At 40.6% G+C, this 19,264-nt stretch overlaps 1 protein-coding gene across 7 annotated transcripts in view; it reads right to left on the reverse strand.

Annotated features, from left to right (window-relative positions):
- TMEM45A (transmembrane protein 45A) overlaps nt 1–19,264 on the reverse strand; it is a 124,635-nt gene that overhangs the window by 5,535 nt on the left and 99,836 nt on the right. For 6 of the 7 annotated variants that reach the window (XM_066241124.1, XM_066241121.1, XM_066241119.1 and 3 more), the window contains 4 exons: nt 18,175–18,369; nt 16,683–16,895; nt 14,905–15,089; nt 7,639–7,784 (listed from right to left, as the gene is read on the reverse strand). In XM_066241124.1, coding sequence (XP_066097221.1) covers nt 7,639–7,784; nt 14,905–15,089; nt 16,683–16,895; nt 18,175–18,364 — 734 coding nt within the window. In that variant the 5' untranslated portion in view covers nt 18,365–18,369. The remainder of the gene's footprint in view (nt 1–7,638; nt 7,785–14,904; nt 15,090–16,682; nt 16,896–18,174; nt 18,370–19,264) is intronic. The other variant, XM_066241125.1, reaches the window with a different exon arrangement.

The raw sequence follows: 19,264 nt of genomic DNA on the forward strand, positions 1-19,264 counted from the left end.
ATCAAGATCCCACCATTTTGCTGTAAATGTTCCGATGTCATCATTTCTTATGGCTGAGTAGTATTCCATAGTGTATATGTGCCACATCTTCTTTATCCAGTCATCTATTGACATGCTTTTTGGTTGTTTCCATGTCCTGGCCACTGTGAACAATGCTGCAATAAACATGGGGCTGCATGTGTCTTTACGTATCAATGTTTCTGAGGTTTTGGGGTATATACCCAGTAGAGAGATTGCTGGGTCATAAGGTAGTTCTATTTTCAGTTTTTTGAGGAACCACCATACTTTCTTCCATAATGGTTGTACTACTTTACATTCCCACCAACAGTGGATGAGGGTTCCTTTTTCTCCACAGCCTCTCCAACATTTGCTATTACCTGTCTTGCTAATAATAGCTAATCGAACAAGTGTGAGGTGGTATCTCATTGCAGTTTTGATTTGCATTTCTCTAATAGCTAAAGAAGATGAGCATCTTTTCATATATCTGTTGGCCATTTGTATTTCTTCCTGGGAGAAGTGTCTGTTCATATCCTCTTCCCATTTTTTTATTGGATTGATTGTTTGTTTGTTGTTGAGTTTTATGAGTTCTTTGTATATTTTGGATATTAGGCCCTTATCTGAGCTGTTGTTTGAAAATATCATTTCCCATTTAGTTGGCTTTCTGTTTATTTTGTTATCAGTTTCTCTTGCTGAGCAAAAACTTCTTAGTCTGATGTAGTCCCGTTCATTAATTTTTGCCTTCACTTCTCTTGCCTGTGGAGTCAAATTCATAAAATGCTCTTTAAAACCCAGGTCCATGAGTTGAGTACCTATGTCTTCTTCTATGCACTTAATTGTTTCAGGTCTTATGTTTAGATCTTTGATCCATTTTGAGTTAATTTTTGTACAGGGGGACAAACTGTAGTCCAGTTTCATTCTTTTGCATGTGGCTTTCCAGTTTTCCCAGCACCATTTATTGAAGAGGCTTTCTTTTCTCCATTGTGTGTTGTTGGCCCCTTTATCAAAAATTATTTGACTATATGTATGTGGTTTTATTTCTGGGCTTTCTATTCTGTTCCATTGGTATGAGTGTCTATTTTTCTGCCAATACAATGCTGTTTTGATTGTCGTGGCCCTATAATAGAGTTTGAAGTCAGGTATTATAATGCTCCCAGCTTCATTCTTTTTCTCTAGGATTGCTTTGGCTATTCGAGGTTTTTTATAGTTCCATATAAATCTGATGATTTTTTGCTCTATTTCTTTAAAAAATGTCATTGGAAGTTTGATGGGAATTGCATTAAATTTGTATATTGCTTTGGGTAATATAGCCATCTTGATTATATTTATTCTTCCTAGCCAAGAACAAGGTATATTCTTCCATCTCATTATATCTTTTTAAATTTCCCTTAACAATGGTTTATAGTTTTCATTATATAAGTCCTTTACATTCTTTGTTATGTTTATTGCTAAGTATTTTATTTTTTTTTTGTTGCAATCGTGAAGGGGATTATTCTTTTGAGTTCGTTCTCAATTGTTTCATTGTTGGCATATAGAAAGGCTATTGACTTCTGTATGTTAATTTTGTATCCTGCGACCTTACTGTATTGGCTTATTGTTTCTAGTAGTCTTTTTGTGGATTCTTTGGGGTTTTCGATGTATAGGATCATATCATCTGCAAAAAGTGATACCTTTACTTCTTCTTTTCCGATATGGATGCCTTTTATTTCTTTGTCTTGTCTGATTGCTCTGGCTAGAACCTCTACTACCACATTAAATAAGAGTGGAGAGAGTGGACAACCCTGTCTTGTTCCTGATTTAAGGAGGAAAGCCTTCAGTTTTGTGCCATTTAATATGATGTTAGCTGATGGTTTATCATATATGGCCTTTATCATGTTGAGATATTTTCCTTCTATACCCATTTTGTTGAGAGTCTTAAACATAAAATTGTGTTGTATTTTATCAAAAGCCTTTTCTGCGTCTATTGATAAGATCATGTGGTCTTTGTTCTTTGTTTTGTTGATATGGTGTATTACATTAACCGTTTTACGTATGTTGAACCATCCTTGAGATTCTGGGATGAATCCCACTTGATCATGATGTATTATTTTTTTAATATGTTGTTGTATTCGATTTGCTAGTATTTTGTTTAGTATTTTAGCATCTGTATTCATTAGAGATATTGGTCTGTAGTTTTCTTTTATTGTGCCATCCTTGCCTGGTTTTGGTATGAGGGTTATGTTAGCCTCATAAAATGTGTTTGGAAGTATTGCTTTTTCTTCAATTTTTTGGAAGACTTTGAGTAGAACAGGAACCAAGTCTTCTTTGAATGTTTGATAAAATTCGCTGGTATAGCCGTCAGAGCCTGGACTTTTATTTTTGGGGAGGTTTTTAATGGTTTTTTCTATTTCTGCTCTACTAATAGGTCTGTTTAGGCTTTCTGCTTCTTCATGACTCAGTCTAGGAAGGTTGTATTGTTCTAGGAATTTATCCATTTCTTCTAGGTTGTTGAATTTAGTGGCATAAAGTTTTTCATAGTATTCTACAATAATTCTTTGTATATCTACGGTGTCTGTGGTGATTTCTCCTCTTTCATTTTGGATTTTGTTTATATGAGTTCTTTCTCTTTTTTCCTTGGTAAGTTTTGCCAAGGGTTTGTCAATTTTGTTGATCTTTTCAAAGAACCAGCTCCTTGTTCTACTAATTTTTTCTATTCTTTAATTCATTTATTTCTGCTCTGATTTTTATTATCTCCTTTCTTCGGCTGGTTTTGGGTTTTCTTTGTTCTTCTTTTTCTAGTTCCTTAAGGTGGGAAGTTAAGTGGTTCACCTGGGCTCTCTCTTGTTTGTTCATATATGCCTGAAGTGATATGAACTTCCCTCTTATCACTGCTTTTGCTGCATCCCATAGATTCTGATATGTCGTATTTTCATTTTCATTAGTCTGTATATATCTTTTGATCTCTGCAGTTATTTCTTCTTTGATCCATTAATTTTTTAAAAGTATGTTGTTTAGTTTCCACATTTTTGTGGGATTTTTTTCCTCTTTCTTGCAGTTGAATTGTAGTTTCAAGGCTTTATGATGAGAAAATATGCTTGGTACAACTTTGATTTTTCTGAATTTGCTGATGTTGTTTTTGTGGCCCAACATATGGTCAATTCTTGAAAATGATCCATGTACACTGGAGAAAAATATATACTCAGTAACTTTGGAATGAAATGTCCTGTAGATGTCTATCATATCCAGGTGCTCTAGTGTTTTGTTTAAGGCTACTATGTCTTTGTTGATTCTCTGTTTGGATGACCGATCTAGAGCCGTCAGCGGTGTATTGAGGTCTCCAAGTATGATTGTATTTTTGTCAGTTTTTGTTTTAAGATCAATAAGTAGCTGTGTTATATATTTTGGTGCTCCTTGGTTTGGTGCATATATATTAAGAATTGTTATGTCTTCTTGATTCAGTGTCCCCTTAGCCATTATGAAATGGCCATTTTTGTCTCTGAGTACTTTTCCTGTCTTGTAGTCAGCATTATCCGATATGAGTATTGCTACACCTGCTTTTTTTTGGATGTTATTTGCTTGGAGTATTGTTTTCCAGCCTTTCACTTTGAATTTGTTTTTATCCTTGTTACTTAGATGAGTTTCCTGTAGGCAGCATACAGTTGGATTTTCTTTTTTAATCCATTCTGCTACTCTGTGTCTTTTTATTGGTGAGTTTAATCTGTTTACATTTAGTGTAATTATTGACACTTGTGAATTCCCTATTGCCATTTTATATCTTGCTTTCTGTTAGTTTTGTGTCTTGTTTGATCCTTCTCTTTTGTTTTTCTATCTTTTGTTTTTATTTGGTTGTATTCCATACATCTTTCCTCTGTTGCTATCTTTTTTATCTCATGTGCTTCTGTGGTGGTTTTTTCAATGGTGGTTACCTTTGAGTAATGAAAAGGGTCCCTACCCTGTTCATTGTAGCGAACTATTTTGTGAGTACTTTTGCACTCCATCATCCTTTGCTACTGTTAATCTCCATCTTCTCCCCTCCTTTCTTTTTGTTGTTGTCACAGTTTAAATTTGGTTTTATTGTGTTCTTCTTGGAGCTTTTATTTGTGGCTCTGTTTTTCTTTGTTCTTTGTATCTGATTGGAGAACCCCCTTTAGTAATTCCTGGAGTGGGGGTTTTCTGATGATAAATTCCCTCATCTTTTCTGTATCTGTGAATGTTTTTATTTCTCCTTCGTACTTGAAGGATAGCTTTGATGGGTATAGTATTCTTGGCTGAAAGTTCCTCTCTTTCAGGACTTTAAATATTGGGGTCCACTCTCTTCTAGCTTGTAGAGTTTCTGCTGAGAAATCTGATGATAATCTAATGGGCCTTCCTTTATATGTTGTATTCTTCTTTTCCCTGGCTGCCTTGAGAATTTTTTCTTTGCTGTTGGTTTGTGTCAATTTCATTATGATATGCCTTGGAGTAGGTTTGTTGGGGTTAAGAAAGCTCGGAGTTCTGTTTGCTTCTTGAACTTGAGGCTTTAGTTCTTTCTACAGGCTTGGGAAGTTCTCATCTATTATTTGTTTGAGTATGTTCTCCATTCCATTTTCTCTCTCTTCTCCCTCTGATATACCTATTATTCTTATGTTATTCTTTCTGATGGAGTCAGATAATTCTTGTAGGGCTATCTCATTTTTTTTAATTTTTGAGTCTCTTTCTTCTTCTCTCTGTTGTGCCTCAAGTTGCTTGTCTTCTATTTCACTAATCCTCTCTTCTATCTGACCTGTTCTATTAGCTAAGCTTGTTACTTCATTTTTGAGCTCGTGAATTGAGTTTTTCATCTCTGTTTGATTTGTTTTTATAGTTTCAATTTCCTTGGACATATATTCTTTGTGTTCATTGAGTTGTTTTCTGAGCTCCCTAAATTGCCTTTCTGTGTTTTCTTGTATATCTTGGAGGATTTTTAGGATTTCTATCTTGAATTCTCTGTCATTTAGCTCCAAGGTTTCCAATATATTAAATTTTTTCTCCATAGATTTTTCCTCATCTAGCTGTGTTACCTCTCTTTCTTTTGTATCCATGATATTCGATTTTCTCTTCCTTAATGGCATCTGAGGGTGGTTTTGTTGATAGTATTAATGAGATTTAATAAAGAATAAAAAGTTAAAAAAATAAAAAATCGAAGAGTTGTTTTTTTAAAAAAATTAATAATGAAATAAAGAAAAATAAAATAAAATAAAAATTTTTAAAAAAAAGAAATTATTCCCCCCCTCCTTTTTTCCTCTCCTCTCCTCTCCCCACTTTCTTGAGAAAATCTTGTGGTGAACTGTGAATTATAACAAACAATGCCTGTAATGGAGGGCCTGAATTGGGGAAAAGTAATAAAGGGGCAAAAAAAAGAAAAAAAAAGAAGGGGGTATGGACCCACAAAAAGCAAATAAGGAAAAAATTTGGGTCAAGAATAAAATGATTTGCTTTTAGGTGTTGGTTGACTAAGAGTTATGATGAGAGGAATAAGAGGGAAACAGAAAAATGGGGGGACAAATTAAAAAATTACTATTATATTTAGTGGAACAAGAACTAGATAAAATGGAAAGCCAGGGATGGGAGCACTGCTAGTGAGTTAAAAAGGTGAAGTAAAAAAATCCCAAAATGCCACAAACATAAGTTTGAGTCCCAGATAAGATAATTTGTTATTGAGGTTTGAATGAGAGGAGATGTAAAGGAGAAAGGAAGAAACTAATATAGAGGGAGAAAAGAAAGAGAGAGAGAGAAAGAAAGAGGGAACCACTAAAAGAGGAAAAAAGAAAAAAGAGGAGAGAGAGAGAAAGAGAGTTAAGGGTTTTGGAATGCAACCCTCATAGAGAGAGAGGAAGAGGAAAGAAAAGATAATGGGAGATGTAACACTTATGGGTAGTGTAGTTCAAGGAGAGGAGAGAGTAAGACCGGCAGAGAGTTAATCGGCCAAATTGGAGGAGGAAAAAAAATATCAAGAATGAAGATAAGAGAAACAAACAAACAATTATAATAAAATGGGATAGGTTATAAAGTCTGCAGATTATTCTTGATTTTGAGAGGTTATCTTCTTGCTTTTTCTTTTCTCTCCCTCTTCCTGGTTGGTGACTCTGTACCCCGGGTTCTGCCCCTTTGGCACGCTCAGGTAGAGGTTTGCAGTTGATAAGTCTCTATGGCAATGTCATGTATTGTGCTTTAGTCTTGTTGGCAGTCAAGGCTCATTAGCATTTATAGGCTCCGACAGTGAGAGAGTCCGTGTTCCTGGAGCCTTTCTCCTAGTCTTTACTTCCTCAGTTAGTAGCCTGATAATCCAGCTATGGGGTTGCTGCTGCCTCTGCCTGGATAGTAAGAGGCTCAAAGAGCTGGCAACTCCCCACTCTATTTCCAGTCAGCACAGGGCTCTGGGTAAGGCTCAGTCAGTCAGAGCTGCTAGCATAATCAGGCAGGGTTTCCGCCCACTCAAAGACCTCTGGCTCTGCCACTCTGTCTGGTAACACAGGCGGGCGCCCACTTCCGGGGTGCTTGGAGGAAACTCTCGCTCACTATCTGCGTGCGCAGACCAGGATATCCGGCCAGCAGTCTCACGCTCTGAGTGAAACCCCCAACCGCATGGGAAAGTTGCAGCGTTGGAATTGGCTCTCGCTCCGTCCCCGTGCGCGGCTTTTGCAAGGCGCTGGGGCGGCCCAAGATTCCGCTTTGGCCTACACAAAGGCCCCCGACTCTGCCCCTCTGTGCGATAACACGGGCACGCACTGCCAAGGCACTCGGAGGAATCTCTCGCTCACTATCTGCGCGCGCAGACCAGGATATGAGGCCGGCTGCGTTTCCCTCTGAGTGAATCCCCTACCAGCACGGAAAAGTTCCACTGTTGGAATCAGTTCTCGCTCCCTCCCATGCGCGGCTTTCCCAGGGTGCTGGGGCTGCCCAGAGATTCAGCTTTCGGCCCACAGAAAGGCCTCTGACTCTGCCTCTCTGTGGGGTAACACAGGCACCCACTCCCGGGGCTTAGGAAGAAATCTCTCTCCCACTATCTGCGTGCCCCGACCAGGAGATTGGGTAAAATGGCTGCCCCACCTGTCTTTCTTTGTTTGGGTTTGGCGCGAGTGTTAGCTTGTATTGCCCAGGTTGCCACAGGATCAGTTTTTCCTCAGCTTGGATCTCCGTGCCACAGCCTGGTTCGGCTGTTTGTGCCGTGGCCTGGATCTATTCACCCCCTTTGCCCGCCTCAGTTTCTATTTTCACGGATCCCAGAGAAAGCCGCCCTGTTTAGGTTAGTGAGGAAGGCGGAGCATTTCTTACTCCCTAATTCCTTCGGGGTTTGGTTATATATTTAGCCAATTTTTTGCTCGATCATACCTTCGGGTGTATTGCGAAACATCTGGAAGCTCCAAGGATAGGTTTTTCTGTTTCCGGTTGAAGATTTTGTTGAGTTTTGGGGGAGATTTATCAGTATCGCTTCCTACTCCGCCATTACTCTGACGTTATCCAGTATTTATTCTTTCTATTAGAAATTTCTGTTTGCAGATAATTTTCTGCTATAACACCCTTTTTTTGTGTGTGTGTGTAATGTTCAGGAATGAAATCCCCCTTTGAATTTTAATTCAATACTATCAAGTGCTGTTGATTATAGACTAAGAAATAGAACTCCCATGAATAAAATTCACTTACCAGATGACAAAAGCGTAAACCAGTCCAATAACAATAAAGGTGAATGCATAATGCCAACAAAAGCATATGGTGAGAAACATAATGTTGTCATGGTCCTTTGGATCCCATGCAGGACCTCCACTGGGGGGATAGAGGACAAAACCAATCTGCAAGTTAAAACAGAAAAACACACATTAAACTAATCTGCCATACTTCAAAATGCTTAGTTCCAAGATTAATGGTAACTAATGTAACTCCCATTATCTGAAATACTACAAATGCATTTTAGTAATATAGTCAGTACCTAGTAAGTCATATTTTTGAAAAAAAAAATTTAAGGACATTCAAAAATAAACTTAAATAGTAATTCAAAAGTAAATATGAATAGTAATTATCTCTAGCTATTGGTGGACTTTCAGAGAATGTGCTTAGGTTTCTAAATTGTGCCGTTTCATTTGGTTGCTTCAATTTTTTTTTTTTTTGTATTTTTCTGAAGCTGGAAACCAGGAGAGACAGTCAGACAGACTCCCGCATGCACCCGACCGGGATCCACCCAGCATGCCCACCAGGGGCGATGCTCTGCCCACCAGGGGGCGATGCTCTGCCCCTCCGGGGCGTCGCTCTGCCGCAACCAGAGCCACTCTAGCGCCTGGGGTAGAGGCCAAGGAGCCATCCCCAGCGCCCGGGCCATCTTTACTCCAATGGAGCCTTGGCTGCAGGAGGGGAAGAGAGAGACAGAGAGGAAGGAGAGGGGGAGGGGTGGAGAAGCAGATGGGTGCGTCTCCTGTGTGCCCTGGCCGGGAATCGAACCCGGGACTTCTGCACGCCACGCCGACGCTCTACCACTGAGCCAACCGGCCAGGGCCTGGTTGCTTCAAATTTATAGTGCAAAAAGGTTTTAAAGTAAATAAATGCCCACAATTAACACTATATTCAGTGATGAAAAACTGAAAATTTTTCCCTTAAGATCAAGATAAGACAAAGTGTCTGGTTTCACCACTAATATTCAACATTATAGTAGAAATTCTAGTCAGAGCAATTAGGCAAGCAAAATAAATAAATGACATCTAGGTTGCATAGGGGGGGGGGTAAAACTAAATATATGTCACAGATGCCATATATATAAGGAAAGCCCTAAGGTGGGGTTGTTCTGAGAAGCCAGAAAGCAGGGAGCATGTCAGTGACTCAGTTTTCTGGTGTTGAGGCCAGAGCTTTCCCGCACAGGCCCCTGAGTCTAAGACTGGTAATTCCCCCTCAGTAGAAACTGTCCAGACTACAGCCAGACCACACTTCTGGATCTCAGAGGCCACACCCACCAGACTTCTGGGGCCACACCTTACTGAGGTCTGTGAAAAAAGTCTGGACAGACTGACACCTGGGACCTAAGGGTGGAGCCACACCCACACCCTTCTTAATCCCTGAAGTGATGCAGGCTCTACACTCTACCAGAGGTTTTGTCAGTGGCCAAGCCCAACAAGCAGCCAGCAGATAGAGACTACAGGAGAGGGGACTCAGGGAACATTGTCCTTTTAAGCAGAACTTTCCCCAGGCCCAGTGTGAGTAAAAGCTAGCCTAGGGGCCCTGGCCGGTTGGCTCAGCAGTAGAGCGTTGGCCTGGTGTGCGGGGGACCCGGGTTTGATTCCCGGCCAGGGCACATAGGAGAAGCACCCATTTGCTTCTCCACCCCCCCTCCTTCCTCTCTGTCTCTCACTTCCCCTCCCGCAGCCAAGGCTCCATTGGAGCAAAGATGGCCCGGGCGCTGGGGATGGCTCCTTGGCCTCTGCCCCAGGCACTAGAGTGGCTCTGGTCGCAACAGAGCGACGCCCCGGAGGGGTAGAGCATCACCCCCTGGTGTGCAGAGCGTTGCCCCTGGTGGGCGTGCCGGGTGGATCCTGGTCGGGTGCATGCGGCAGTCTGTCTGACTGTCTCTCCCGGTTTCCAGCTTCAAAAATATACAAAAAAAAAAAAAAAGCCAGCCTAGGTGTGCAGCTTGGTATTTCCATGAGCACCTGGGCCCGGCAGAGGCAGCCAAAAAGTCTGGATTGGTTGTAGCTCCAAGGTTGTTGAGGGCCAGTCACAAGCAGTGTCTCCCACTGGTCTGTGCTGGGTTCCTGCCAGGGAGGCCCAGGGCTGGAATATCCACTGGCCAGCTGCAGAGACCATTGGTGCAGGACCTAAGAACCCTTGCTAGAGTGGTATCCTAAGGAAGGCTTCTTCACACCTGGCCCAGCTGAGGTGAGTTCTGCTCTCTGTGACCAGCACCTGCACAGTGGCTCATGTGCACTGGATAGGGTGGAGTTTCACAGTTAGCTGTCCTGGCTGCTGGATATCCTGCCCTGCTGGACTAGACTCCAAAGGAGAAAGACATGGGTCCCTGTGAGCCTATTGTTGATCTAGTTGAGGGGCTTAGCCACTTTCTGGGGGGGCACAGTCAGCCTCAGGAAAGGACTCTTCCAGTCTTCTTCCCTGAGACCAGGGTCTCATCAGCTATAAGAACTTCTGCACTCAATCTGAACCTGCTGCTCACTTTGTTGGGGAGAAAAAAAATTGAGTATTCAGCAGTGGCTGAGGGATTAGGCTCTGGAGTAGGGGCCACAATACCTGTACTGAGCTCCTAACCAAGAGACCCCTGAAGTAGGAGGTCACACTAAATGCTGTATTCCCAACCTCAGCTGCCTTAACCCAACAAGCTTGCAACCTGGAGAGCAGTTAGTTGGGTGAGGCCAGTCTTAGCTCATACTAGTCTTTCTACAAAAGACTCTGTGAAAAGACCAGGCAGCTGCAAAAGGAGGTGGAGCAGCTGAAAAGTGGAGGCAAATTTTACAAACCTTGGGGCTTTTATGGAATTGCTGTCATCTCTAAGCAAGAGAAAGCTGATCCTTATACACAGGTTGGCCCCTCCCACACTACCCAGGCACAGATAATGCAGGCACAAACAGTGAAAAAAGCAGTAGCTGCAGACACGTAGCCCACAGCAGGTTACAAACAACAGCTGATGCCAACCCAAGAAGATCAAGAACCAGCACAATTGGTGGTGGATGGCAGACAGCACCAACCCTAGACTCAGCTTGCTACACAAGCAGCATGCCCAAAGGAGAGGTCTAGCAGGCAAAAGACACTGTGGAGAATAAATACAACTAACAGGACAGACACTGCACAGTGTGTAATACACATGATCAAAGTTGACCCTTAGAGTCAGCCAACCTGAAGGAATAATCATACCCACAAAAGGACCAACTGCATTCAATACTCACATACAACAGGAGGGAAAATAGTACACTCCAGAAGCATACCTACAAGAAAAACAGGTGGCCTGGATGTCACTACCACTAAGCCCATCTTCCTCATAAAACACCACAAAAATTTCAAAGTCAGACAGCGCTACCTAATACACAGACAAAATGAACAGACAGAGAGCCCAAATGAATCAACAAGAGAAATCCCCAGAAAAAGAACTAAATGAAATGGAGGTAACCAAACTACCACATGCAGAGTTTAAAATAATGATTTTAAGGATGCTCAAGGATCTTAGAACAACAATGGATGGACATAATGAGAATCTAAATAAAAAAGATAGCAAGCATCAAAAAGGACACTGAAATTACAAAAAAGAACCAGTCAGAAATGGCAAATACAATATTAGAAATGAAGACTGCACTACAAGGAATCAATAGCAGGCTGGATGAAGCAGAGAATCGAATCAGCGATTTAGAAGACAAGATAAACATAAGCGCAGAAGTAGAGTAACAAAATGAAAAGAGGCGCAAAATGACTGAGGAAGCTCTAAGAGATCTCTGTGACAACATGAAGAGAAACAACATATGTATCATAGGGGTTCCTGAAGGAGAAGAGAATGAACAAGGGAGAGAGAACCTATTTGAAGAAATCATAGCTGAAATATTCCCTAAACTGATGAAAGAAAAAGTCACACAAGTTCAAGAAGCACAGAGAGTTTCATTAAAGTGGGACCCAAGGAGGCCTACACCAAAACACATCATAATTAAAATGCCAAAGTTAAGAGACAAAGAAAAAATACTAAAAGCTGCAAGAGAAAAGCAGTTAATTACCTACAGAGGAGCCCTCATAAGGATGACATCTGACTTCTCAACAGAAACACTTGAGGCCAGACAGGATTGGCAAGAAATATTCAAAGTGAGGCAAAACTAGAACCTACAACCAAGACTACTTTACCCAGCAAGGTTATCATTTAAAATTGAAGGAGAAATAAAAAGCTTCCCAGACAAAAAAAAACAAACAAAAAAAACAAGGAATTCATTACAACCAAACCCGCAAGAAATGTTAAGAGGCCTGCTGTAAAAAAAGCAAAGGAAAAAAAAATCAAGAAAAAGAGGCTTGTAAATTTAAAGAATAAAATGGCAATAAATAAATACATATCAATAATAACCTTAAATAAAAATGGATTACATGCTCCAATCAAGAGACATAGGGTAGCTGCATGGATAAGAAAATAGGACCCATACATATGCTGTCTACAAGAGACCCATCTCAGAACAAAAGATACACATAGACTGAAAGTGCAGAGATGAAAAAAAGTATTTCATGCAAATGGAAATGAAAAAAAAAAGCTGGGGTAGCAATACTTATATCTGACAAAATAGCCTTTAAAACAAAGGCTATAGCAGGGGTCAGGAACCTTTTTGGCTGAGAGAGGCATGAACGCCACATATTTTAAAATGTAATTCTGTGAGAGCCATACAACGACCCGTGTACGTTATGCATTATCCAATAAAAATTTGGTGTTGTCCCAGAGGACAGCTGTGATTGGCTCCAGTCACCCATAACCATGAACATGAGCGGTAGGAAATGAATGGATTGTAATACCTGAGAATGTTTTCTATTTTTAACGTTATTATTTTTTTTTATTATTAAAGATTTGTCCGCGAGCCAGATGCAGCCATCAAAAGAGCCAATGTAGAATATATAAACAACACAATTAAAGAGCTCCTAAAGCCTGGCCTCACCCCTCACCTTAAGAGGAACACTTTTGTTTTCTTTTTTTTTTTTTTTGTATTTTTCTGAAGCTGGAAACGGGGAGAGACAGCCAGACAGACTCCCGCATGCGCCCGACCGGGATCCACCCGACACGCCCACCAGGGACAACCTCTGCCCACCAGGGGGCGATGCTCTGCCCCTCCGGGGCGTCGCCCTGCCACGACCAGAGCCACTCTAGCGCCTGGGGCAGAGGCCAAGGAGCCATCCCCAGCGCCCGGGCCATCTTTGCTCCAGTGGAGCCTTGGCTGCAGGAAGGGAAGAGAGAGACAGAGAGGAAGGAGGGGGGGGTGGAGAAGCAAATGGGCGCTTCTCCTATGTGCCCTGGCCGGGAATCGAACCCGGGTCCCCCGCGCGCCAGGCCGATGCTCTACCGCTGAGCCAACCGGCCAAGGCCTTGTTTTCTTTTAGTTCCACTGGAACCAAACAACAAACCCTCCCTGTCTGCGGTAGCCCTGGAGCCCGCAGGCCTGCAGCCCAGCACCACTCCCACTGTGCAGTTAGTTCTGTGTCTGGCCCACAAAGGAGCTTGCCTTGTTTTTTGTTCATACTATTTTTTGCAGCCAAGTATTTGTTACTTTCTTATTTTTTTGTTTATTCATGTTCTTCCTTTAATCCCTTTTATATTTTATAAGTATTTTCGATATTTTATCTGTCATTGTTAGGTATTTGGAACAGAGGAGATTTATACTGAAGTATAAACTCACTGTGTCACTGTGACCAGAAGTGAACTCTTTTAAATTTTTTGAAATTTATTTTTATTTGTGAATAAGTGATAATACATGCAAATGGTAAAACAATCCAATCAGGAGATATAAAATGCATAATCATGTTTTATTATTCCTTTCTCCTTAGGTTTCCAGCAGATGATAAATAATCTTAGAAAACAACTTCTGCATATAAGCTGGTTAAACTCACCAATTATCAATTTTATCACATTATAGGACATTTGTTATTTTTTCTAGATCATTTTTCTTTAAAATAGCCCTTAGACCTGGCCCATTTACTAGCCTTTGCTCCCACAGCCTTTCTACTCCCTCATATGCTTACATATCACATCTTTCCTATCCCATTTTGACCGCATTGTTTCTCTCCCTCTTGCTTGCCAATGCCTTCTTCTCATTCCTCCTGTGAATTCAAGTCCCTGAAATAATCTTGAGGTCCCAAATCCTTGCTGTCTGGTGACTGAAACCATATCTAAGTGGTCTTCCCTAATTAAACTACATTTACCTTTCATTCCAGACCTTCTTTACATCTATATATAGATGTTGTATTATGATTAACCAGTCTCTATAAAATGTATGTCCACAGATTGAAATTCAATTTTTCAACAACACACCAAGATTAGGAATTTGACAGAGAAAAATGGAGAAAGAACCTGTGGTTTGGCATCAGAGACTTACATTTAGATTCTAGTTCTATTATTGTACGATCCTGGAAAAGTAACTTGGTCTTTCTGAGTCTTCCTTATCAGAATGTGAAGGGAATGCTAACACCTAACTTACAATGAGGAAGGACCTAATGAAACAATGTGTGTGTGAAAGTCCTGTTCAGTGGCTGGCATTTAGTTGTTTTTCAATCAATAATAGTTCCCGGCCCTGGCTGGTTGGCTCAGTGGTAGAGTGTTGGCCCGGTGTGTGGAAGTCCCAGGTTTGATTCCCAGTCAGGGCACACAGGAAAAGCACCCATCTGCTTCTCTACCCTTCCCCCTCTCCTTTCTCTCTATCTTTCTCTTCCCTCCTACAGCCAAGGCTCCATTGGAGCAAAGTTGGCCCGGGCACTGAGGACGGCCTCTGCCTCAGGCGCTAGAATGGCTCTGATTGCAGCAGAGCAACGCCCCAGATGGGCCAAGCATCGCCCCCTGGTGGGCATGCCAGGTGGATCCTGGTAGGGCACATGCGGGAGTTGGTCTGTCTGCCTCACCCGGCTTCTCACTTTGGAAAAATAAATTAACAAATAATAGCTCCCTCTATTTCCTGCCTTTCACATATTTCTCAAGCTTATTATCCATTAGGCTATAAGTGGCTTTAGCATCAGGAACTGCTTTCCACTAAAAGCACCACCTATATCGTGGATGTTCAGGTGTAAGATGTACACACCCCTTCTCTCCCCCCACTCTGTCATTGCTTCTACCAGGCTGCTCTCAAACGCCCATGTTCTCACTACCGCAGCTCATCAGAAAGAAGTCCTTAGGTTCTAGAGAAAATGTACCAACAAACAAAGTCAGAAGGTTATAGGTAAAGACACCAGACATATTCACTGGAGGCCCAAACTCACCTGCCAGAACCAGTTCCCTTGGAGCAGGATAAAGCTGACACGCAGAAGCTCCACGGTTAAATTGTTACGTGCAAAGACCTCCAGGAAGGCCATCAGGGCTGCCAGAAAGATGACCAAGACCAGCAGCTGGTGCACAAAGATGTCCAGCATTTCCCGGCCATGAGTGTGGTTGTAGAAAATAAATGCTGATAGAAAGGGAAAAAATAGTTGGTCTTTTTTAAATGAATGCACTGTTCCTCTCTCTCTCTCTCTTTTCCTCTTTTTCTCTCTCCCACAGCATTTTATACATATATACATTTGTCCAAAATATCTACTGACCACTGCTTGTCAGCTGCCCACAATAACGGCATCTGAAGAGTCATCGCTACCTCTTTAGAATAGAATCTTTGAAATCTAACATTCCTTTTCCTTTCCCCCGCCTTTACTCTCTCCTCAAACACATCATGACACTGTAACTATATTCCAAAGCATCTTCTGTGCAGCAGGATGAAGAATAACCATGATGGGTATGAAAGCAGGAGCTCAGGTGAGCTCACAGAGATGAATGAGACAAAGCCTCCACTTGAGGAATTCAGTCCATTGGGAGAAGCAAATACACACATAAATTGTAAGATATGCTGGAACCTCCCAAAAAGTGGTAGCTAACTACATTTTTAATCCCATAGAAAGATTACAGCTTCATCATCTTTTGCATTTAGATGAAGAAAAGATATTTATTTAAAATATTATAACACCCTGAGATAGTAAGACTCAGGCCGTTGGTTGTTGGGGTCATCTTTCATCTAGCTCCTTTTCTCGAACTGGGTTTGGCAAAAGTTCTTATTTTCATATGTGAGGGGGGTGGGGTGCAAGGTGAACAGTTAGGAAATGACTGCCTTCCGATAATTTGAGACTTTTTTTTAGTTTCACAATCAATTGTTTCTGGCAAATAACAGTAAATGGAAACATCATTAAACACTTGCTTTCAGTGTCTCCCCAAGCAGTAACAGGGAGATCAACTGAATGAAAAGTGTTGTTTTTCATTCATCTCTCCAAAACAGGACGTCGTATTTTTTATGTGACTGAATGTTTCGGACCCTACTTATCACGTCATGGTGGAGTGCTGCTATATCAATATAAAAAAGGCCAGTTAGTGGATGGCAAGAGCTATTCCGTTGTGTCTCTCATTTCGGGATATTCATGTTCCACTACTCTGAGTTCAGTTCCACCTTTTCCCTCTTTTACTGAATGTATTGGGATGACATTGGTTAATAAAATTACACAGGCTTCAGGGGCACAATGCTATAGCACATCATCTGTATATTGTGTTGGGTGTTCACCACCTCAAGGCAAGTCTCCCTCCATCACCATTTATTTCCCCACACTCTTCTATCTCCCCCCACCCTCCTTTCCCTCTTACAATCCCCACACCATTCTCTGTCTGTAATCGTTTTTCTTTGCTTAATCTCTTCACCTGTTTCACCCAGGTCCCCTCAGTTTTACTTTTAAAAACAAAAATAATGATAATCGCCAGGATAAAACCCAGAGATAACTAACAGAGCAAGTGGCTCCTTAAGGCAGATGTAAAATGTAAATAAAGCACTTTGAAGGATCATGCTTGTTCAGTTTTACTAAATGAGTCAGTAGAAAGGGAAAAATCTTTGGCATTCTGCATAGGTCATCAAATAGTTCACCATGGCCCAAATGGACAACCGTATGGATCAAGGCTGTACTAGGACTCTAAAGGAATATTATTCAATAATAGTGAAAGATACCAAAAAATACTAACTCGTACTTACCCTCCACAAATAAGGCATTTGACAACATTAACTTGCTTAAAGACTTAGGCAGTGAACTGATGGTGGCACATAAGATGTTTGCCACACCCAGCAGCCCGAAGAAGAAATACATGGTAGTATGATGCCAGCCCAGGAGTTGGACCCACTGGCCTTCTTCATAGTTATACAAGGACAGGTGGGGCCCGCCAACAATAAACTGCTCCCCAAGCATACCTGTAGACGAACATGTTAAAGTTTTAGTAATTCTCTTCATAACTTTACCAAGAAAGAAGGAAGATGAAAGAGGATTAGCCCACTGCTTAGTCTAATCTAGTGTTCCTCTACAACATTAATTCCTCTTGCTGGGCTATTCCCTAATAGCTGAACACTGGTAGGTTATGCTTGTTTTAGAAGTTCATATATTGGTTTAGATAATCACTTTCAATCAAGACAATTAATTTAGTCAAACAGCTATCTTAGATCTTTAAAGCTGAAGGATCTTAGTTCTACATAGCTCCACGATCAGTTCCACGGATTATTTTACTTCTTATTTTAATCTAATGACCAGATAAATACTGAATGACTTGGGGTTTGGATTTGTGGGATTAGTCCCACAGAGGTCGATTACTTGCTTCTTACATTCTATATCTCTGAGTAGCTTCCACAAAGTAGGGAGTTGTGCTTTGTTCAGCATAAAAATGCTCGAGTTCAGCTTTTCCCTAATAAGAATAAATGAGAAAGCACAGGCAGATATAGCATATGGTCTAGTCAGCTACACAAACAGTTAAATTTTCTTAAAGATGCTGCTTTACTTGTTAATCTATAGAATTTGGCATGGAATCTTCTTTTCTTGGAAAAGGTTGCTCTGTAATTTGATGGCCAAAGCAAAGACTATTGCCATGAATTAAACATGAAGATATATAAAAGAATATTAGGAAGGTTTGCCTTTCATAAAGAAGTGAAATTCTAAAAACACAGAACATTTTTACGGAATCTTATAGTCAATGGAAAGGTCTTAGAAGTCATCTGACCTAACCTCTCTCTCTAATTTAGAAATCACACAAACAAGATGAATGCATGAGGCAAGTCTTCAGCCTAACTCTCTGTATAGCCTATTATCAATGATTATTATTAAAACTTTCCCGTAACCACCTGATTATTTGGGTGTCATTTTGAAAAATGGTTTCTGATGGAGTTTACTCTTTCAAGTATCAGAATAATTGCTATAAAATTGTTTCAGAGGTTCCAGCTAATTTCATAGAGGAAGTTAACCTTTAGTGCACAGGCAAATTAATTACCAGGACTAACTCTTTAAGGAACAAACCTGTGTATAAATATGACACATCATCTCCTAACAATTATATAAGATAGAAATCACAGTTAGAATATGTGTTCAGAGATATTTTTAAATAAATAATTCATTTCAGCTATTTGCTGATTTGATATTAAATCTTCTCTTTGCATGTGAAAATACCCCAAAGGAGAAAACAGAAGACAGAAATATTTCACTCACCAGTTATAGCCATGAAGATTATTATGATTCCTTCCAAAATTTCTATTCGATGGAATAATACTTTGGTACCAAGATAGGAGATCCGCTTGTGTTTTCTGCAGGCATACCTCAGAACACTCTTCAGAGTCCACCAAATACCCATGATAAAGAAAAAAGCTCCAGGGAGAGCATGACCCTTGAAACTCCCCATGTCTGCTGAGATAAGAAAATATAAAGACAAAGACATTTTATTTCCAGAACTTAGCCAAAACGTTGCTAGTTGCTTATCTTCTAATAATCATAAATATACCACCGATTCCAAGTATTGGATAAAAGAATATTACTCTCAACAGTAGTAGAATCAGTACAATATCAATAACACCGGTCAGAAGAAAAAAAATTGGTCTTTGAACACTTATCTTGTTCTAGGAACTGTGCCAAATGTTCTACATAAGGTCTCTAACTTAAAGTTTTCAACATACTTGGGTTTTGTTTTATCTTGCAAAGTGAACATTATTTATTGCTTGTTATAATTTTGACAAGCCAGACCTCACATAGAATACTCACAGAGTAGCAAATGAGATTAAATCCCATTTTCAACTGGGATACAGGTTTAGAGAAGTTAAATGACTTACCCCACAACTATTAAGCAAAATTTTTATTGGTTTTTAACAGAGCCTAAAAGCATTTCTTAAGCATATTTGAAGGGAAGTAATATGAAAGTTATACTTTTATGTTTAAAGTTTAAAATGATATAAAGTTGCTGACTAATTTCTTAAGAAGGTAATTTCAAAGTATCAGAAATCAGATCTATGGAAGAGACTACTAGTGTTCATCCATTATCTGTGTGTTCCTTCACACTTTCCCAGCCTCTCTTCCAGTTCAGTCAAAACCATGTTTCTAGTTCTGGCCAATGAACTGCAGCATTTCTCACCTTCAGGCTAAGTCAGTTAGAGCCTACATGACTCCTTGAACTCTCTTCCTCTGACTTGGCAACCTTGACATGGCATGTCTGTAATATAGAGGACGGCTAACCACCTTGCTTCAGTTTTTGCAATAAACAACCCTTGATCGCACCAAGTCATTGAAACTTTGAGGCTTAACAGCTTAA

Source organism: Saccopteryx bilineata, chromosome 8 (assembly GCF_036850765.1).
Source record: "Saccopteryx bilineata isolate mSacBil1 chromosome 8, mSacBil1_pri_phased_curated, whole genome shotgun sequence".
Classification (NCBI taxonomy): Eukaryota; Metazoa; Chordata; class Mammalia; order Chiroptera; family Emballonuridae; genus Saccopteryx; species Saccopteryx bilineata.